This window comes from Dermacentor albipictus, chromosome 2, assembly GCF_038994185.2.
Source record: "Dermacentor albipictus isolate Rhodes 1998 colony chromosome 2, USDA_Dalb.pri_finalv2, whole genome shotgun sequence".
Classification (NCBI taxonomy): domain Eukaryota; kingdom Metazoa; phylum Arthropoda; class Arachnida; order Ixodida; family Ixodidae; genus Dermacentor; species Dermacentor albipictus.
In genome coordinates, this window is record NC_091822.1 from 114,523,250 (window position 1) to 114,529,249 (window position 6,000).

A 6,000-nucleotide genomic window follows, 5' to 3' on the forward strand; every position below is an offset into this window, starting at 1 on the left:
TAATATCAGTGCTCCCTGAAGTGTTCGCAACTTTTGGTACAAAATATCGCTTTTTTACTAGTTAGTCAAAGAATAATAACATTTCTTGAAGCCACCAGAAATTAGTCGGCAAATTTCGATGATTCCTCTCACCGTGTACTCATTTGGCGTGACTGCAGCAGTTTTCCACTGAGGACGTAATTGGCTTGTCAGGAATATATTTACGATGCATCCACCATCCTCTTCGTCTGCTACAGCATTGCATCCCGTAGACGTCGAAGTTATTGCACAGAACCCGCAACTGTCATCGTCTGCGACACGCACTAACATTCCGCACAAATTGACAGGCTTTATATTGTGCGTGACAGCTAGCCCATCGCAGAATCCGGTAAACAACTACACTCAGCCATGATGGCACGAGCTCAATGCCAAGTGGTCATGAAGTCCAAGTTTTCTCTTTCTTCGCCAAATGGTTAGGAACAAGTTCCACACCAGAAGATGGCCTGGCGACGATGGACGCGTAACTAATAGGAGGGATGGTCCGGCAAAAGAAGCCCCGTTTTGAGATATGAACTTCAATCGCCTTAAAACGCGAGCTAATACAAAATGAGAGACATCGCACAGGCAGGAAACACTGTATTCCCTCGATACCGTCTACACGGACAGGCAACGCACCTTGGTGGCCTAGATTCTGTGGCGTTACGTTTCCAAGCACGAGCTTGTGACTAGATTCGCGACCGTGTCAGCCACATTCAACTAAGCTGAACCTTGAGCTAGGTTGTACGGTTTACTCATAATGGAAAAGCCTTTAGCTCAATTCCAAAAGAGATAGACGTGACAGGCTTTAATTCTAGCCATCTTAGCGCATTCCTGCGTCTCTGTCACCTCCCTGTCTCCTTGAATTGCGCTAAGGGCTTCGCCAGTATGCGTAAGCCACCTTCAGATGGAGGCGAATGGTAAAACACTCGCATAACGTGCATTGGGCACACCCTAAAGAAACCCAGGCGACCACATTGCTCCACCAGGGTGTGCTTAATAATCGTATCATTGCTTTTTCACGCAAAAGCCCACAGTTTATTTTAGTACACCGACATGTGTTTTTTTCGTATAGATTATGTGCGATTAGTACGGGCACGTTCTTGCCAACACATAGGCTAGTGTTTGTCTAGCATCTGAGGCCAATCAGATTTCTTCCATTCGAACGTGCCTCCTTGGTGCGTTTTCTGGTACAAACTTGATTGTATCAATTTGCCTCCTGTTCTGTAGATCGTAACCGCTTGTACTTCTTCTGAAGCCCAGCAGGCCCGATCTGGGCTGCCTCAGTATCCAGCGCTGCTTTTATACCCGTAATGCGCTGCACTGCCTTTGTATATTTTTTCTGCCTCGCGTTCCGTCGTTTTAACTTGTATTCCTGGGCTAATGAAATCCAAGCAGTCATCGCTACCATCAAAACGCCCAAAATATTCTGCTGCCAAAATTACCGCGTAACGCCCTTCGTATTTATTTGGACGGCTCGCTTTATTCTACGTTCTATGTAAATGTGGTTGTACATCTGGGTGAACCACAATCAAGTGGCTTCTCCATTGCAACGGCGACAGCACCAGGTACATGTGGGCTTAGGTGGGTTTAAATTGGAGGACGTGGCTTCTTGTGACATCCATGCTGACCTGTAGGATAATGACTTCAGGTGGATAGTTCAGACTTGCGCCGCTTCGGTAAACTGTAGATTGATAGAATTGCATGGCAGCTCGTCGGCAGAGCGTTCCTAAGTTATCCGGTAATTGTCGCGTTTCTATATCTCATGCGATAAGCCGGCATAATATTTTTGTCGTCAGGTCTAACGAAAGGGGGAATTATGCAAACTTACGTGCCATATTTTGTCATCCCTTATACGCGGGTCAGTTGTTACCTGCTGCAAAATTCCTTCAATAGGCGCAATGTAAGTTTGTCGCTTGAGACTTGGGTGGCTTTAAATTATCGCACTTCGTGCAGCTTTATGTAGCGCACGCAGCTAGACTTATATTTAAGCCGACGCGATGCCTGCAAGGACGCATTCGAGGCACGTAGAACCAGCTGTTCGCGCCGTCAGCCGGAGTTTTCTAGCTCTCAAATGAGCAGGGAGCTTTGCTGATCACCTGCGTTAAGATCTGGTTCGTGATTCGCACAACTACATTACATTGTTCCGCAGTAATTAATGAAGTTCTCGCCTTGCTTTCTTTCTTAGACCCGTATGCCTATTTTGCTGACAGTGGCGAAATTGAAGCAGACCTGGCAAAGAATTTCGTTTTTTTTTTCAATTGTTGTAATCGGAACTTTCAATATGCGAAATACAGATTTACATGGTGCTAAAAATGGAACATGCAACTAAACACTCAACAACGGGTTCATATGCACCTTTCAAGGAAAAAAAAGAACTGTAGTGAGCACGACCTTCAGCATCAGTAACTCTTGCTTGGGCATCGTTGCAGAATTCATATATATTGGAATATATCTTAAACGGTCCATGTCTTGGCACAGACACGTCGGCCATATCACGGCAAAAGTATGCAAAATGGTGGGTTTCTTTCGACGGAACACCAAGCAAACTCTTTCTGACACAAGCCCGTGATGTCTTATAAAAAACCTATGTAAGGTGTATCCTACTATATGACTGCACAGTGTAGGATCCTTCAACAAAGATTGACAAGGAAAAAATTGAGAAAGTGAAAAATCATGGAGCCTGATAAGTTTTAGATAGATACATTAGACCGTTTAGAATGACTGCTGCAAAGCAGGCATAGGGATGGGAGCTGCTCCAAGAAAGAAAGAAAATAATATGGCATAAGTTATTTCACATCTATAACTCTAGTACTGGCATAGACTGCGATAGGTACATTGTAGCCATGTATTGGTGATGAATAGAAAGTTAATTACTGTAAGTTCAGTAACAGACACGTAATCGAGGAAATTGCGCCACATTTAGGGGCTGCCAATACGTACACTCTAATGGTAAAGATAACTGTACACAGATTAATATTTTTCTAACTCTAAACATTTGGTGCAGCTAACATAAGCACCATATATATATATATATATATATATATATATATATATATATATATATATATATATATATATATATATATATATATATATATATATATATATATATATATATATATATTCATTCCCCCTGCAGTCCGGCAGGTCCCGGAGCAGGCCGAATTTTCCTTCAACTGTGGGGCTTTTCTTTCGAGGAAACCGTTTCGCGGAATCCGGGTTTGCTTTGCAGCAATAGCTACGAGCTGGTGGATGTCTGACTTTCTCTTTATAAATTACTTCTCTCACCCGTGTGTGTTTTCGCGGAACTCCTTACGTCAAAGAGCCAACCAATTTAGACGAAACTGTTTATTCTGACGACAATCAATACACTTGATTGAAATCTCGACGCAAACTGCTCCGTTGATGTGTGCCGTCAGTACGATCCAATGGTAAGGAAGAGGTAAATTTCTGCAGAGAGAAAAAAAAGGTACTATTAGTGCTGCACATAGATATGTCAAGCCAATTCTATAGCAAAATTAACTGTCTACTACAAAGTACAACTTACACTTCTTCTTGCGGAGGAGGGTGGCGTAGCTCAGCGGGGAGCCAAGACCGTAGCCATAGTTCAGGCCGTAACCGAGGAGACCATGGCCGTAACCGTAGTGACCGGTACCGTAGCCTAGGGAGCCAACGCCATAGCCGTAGTGGACTGGTGCGGCGTGGGCAACACCGTAGGTAGCGAGGGCTGGGGCAGCGTGGGCAACGCTGTAGGTAGCGACGGCTGGGGCAGCGTGGGCGACGCCGTAAGTAGCAACCGCTGGAGCAGCGTGGGCAACGGTGGTAACAGCTGGGGCAGCGTGGACGGCAGCGAAAGCTGGAGTAGCGTGGACAGCGGTCACGGCTGGGGCAGCAGCGTAGCTCTGGACAAGAGGAGCGGACTGGACAACCTTGGTCACTGCGGGGGCAGCATAGGTGGCGACACGAGTTACGGCTGGGGCGGCAGCATAGGTCTGGACAAGTGGAGCGGACTGCACCACTCTGGTGACAGCTGGGGCGGCAGCGTAGGTGACAGCTGGAGCGGTCTGGACCACCCTGGTGACAGCTGGGGCGGCAGCGTAGGTGACAGCTGGAGCGGACTGGACCACCCTGGTGACAGCTGGGGCAGCAGCAACAACTTGAGCGGAGCGGACAACGCTGGTCACAGCTGGGGCGGCAGCGTAGGTGGCGACAGCTGGGGCGGCGTGGACAGCGGTCACAGCTGGAGCAGCGTGGACGGCAGTCACAGCTGGAGCGGCGTGGTAGGTGGAAACGGTGCGGGTAACAGCTGGTGCGGCGACGGCGTAGCTAGCGGCTGGGACGTATCCGTGTCCGTAACCAACGCCATAGCCAGTAAGGCCGGAGTACCCAACTCCATGGGGAAGGCCATAATGGGAGAGCCCAAGGCCACCGTAGCCAAGGCCGGCATAGCCGAGGTTGCCATAGCCGAGTCCGTAACCGAGGTTACTGGCGAGAGTGTAGCTGGTGGTAGGATGACCAAAGGCACAGGTGGCCAAGGCGAAGACAATGCAGGTACGCAGCTGATAGTGAAAAGGAGATACATATGTTCTGTACTTCCACATTGACTGAAGCCAACCACATCACCCTGTGCATGTAAATTGGAATCGTCGGAGCATGGCAGAATTATATTGCTAGAGGTACTTCTGGTACTCTAATTTGATTTCTTAGTCGTTTTTTCCTGTTCAATAAAAAACACATTAGGTAACCAATCCATTGAGAAGACATGAGGTAGCAAGTTCGCGCTGCTGAACTGATGTTTGGCACCTGCGTAACGGTGACACTGTAGCAAGACGAGTGAATTAGGGGCTTAGAGGCTGCATGCGAGTGCGAAAGTTTTTTTTTTTCAGTGCTACATGCTTTTCCACCACCAGAGCTTTACCATAGGGTGCGCAAAGGTTTCTATGTAGCCGGAGGCTCTGTGTTACGCGGGGAAGTTGATCGAGGTTGACACATGGCATTTGAACAGTAAAATGGTAACTTACCATGGTGGTGGTCCTAGAGCGATGGAGGAGCAGAAGCTTCTGGCATGGGTCACTGTTGAGTGGGCTTTTATACGAAATTGTCGGCTTCGAGCAGCTAGAACCAGCTTATACAAGTGGCAAGGGAAATGTGATGCTTGCGTTGATACTTGAGCAATATACAGGAAAAGTGAATGCGCTTGCTTTGCAAGTAAAAGCTGTGGTATCTTTCACGTCCCTGATTATTTTTTATTCGTATACTTTTCCACCAGTGGGAAAAGCTGTCTTTTCGCTTTTATTGAAATACTGCATGCTTATACGTGCTCGCAAAAGAGGCCTTATAAAAAAGTCCTCTAATCGCGAAATACTCAATTAGAGATTCAGTTCTAGTTCTACTGCGAATACCGTAAAGAGCAATGCAGACGAACGGTGGAGGTGCCTTCGCGAGCACAGAATAACCGGATGTCTTCTAAATTGTGGTCGTACAAAATCGTGCGTTCCCTCGTACCTTATTATTTTATAAATGCTTGACCATTTCTGCAGACACAGCGAGAACTTAGTATTGGGCATGCTACTTCAGGCACGCCTGGTACCTCCGTCGAAAATATATGGTAGAGCAGGATCATCACTTGTCGATCCCGTCAAGCCAGATGTGGCCCTGAATATTTAAGACATTTATGATATCCTCTCCAGTGTGCGTATTGAGTCAAGCATCGGGCTTCAAAATCAATTACTAGAAAAATCGAGTTACTAGAAAGAAACACTGGCATGCGTGTTTGCTCGAGCTGCTACGTGAGACTCATTGAAATGAAACCAAAAGTTTCAACCATCTCCTTTTCTGACTTTGAGGAAAATTCAAACAAAGTTGTTTATTGATGTTATTAGCCAATAACAGAACCTGCATTGAAAGATTGGTGCTTTTTAATCCAACATAGTATTATTGATCAGCCAAAGAAATAGCAAGATGGACGGGACTATTATGGAA

General features: G+C 46.4%; 2 protein-coding genes across 2 annotated transcripts in view; both read right to left on the reverse strand.

Moving 5' to 3' along the window:
* LOC135910985 (uncharacterized) overlaps nt 1–1,863 on the reverse strand; it is a 50,245-nt gene extending 48,382 nt beyond the window's left edge. The window contains exon 1 of the mRNA XM_070533306.1: nt 1,847–1,863. Within this exon, the coding sequence (XP_070389407.1) occupies nt 1,847–1,863 (17 nt within the window). The remainder of the gene's footprint in view (nt 1–1,846) is intronic.
* Nucleotides 1,864–3,375: 1,512 nt separating this feature from the next.
* LOC135910984 (cuticle protein 16.5-like) lies at nt 3,376–5,124 on the reverse strand. Its single transcript, XM_070533876.1, has 3 exons — nt 5,040–5,124; nt 3,566–4,577; nt 3,376–3,468 (listed from the first exon to the last, which is right to left on the reverse strand). Coding segments are annotated over exons 1-3 (1,017 nt in total). The 5' UTR covers nt 5,043–5,124; the 3' UTR covers nt 3,376–3,466.
* Nucleotides 5,125–6,000: the final 876 nt, after the last annotated feature.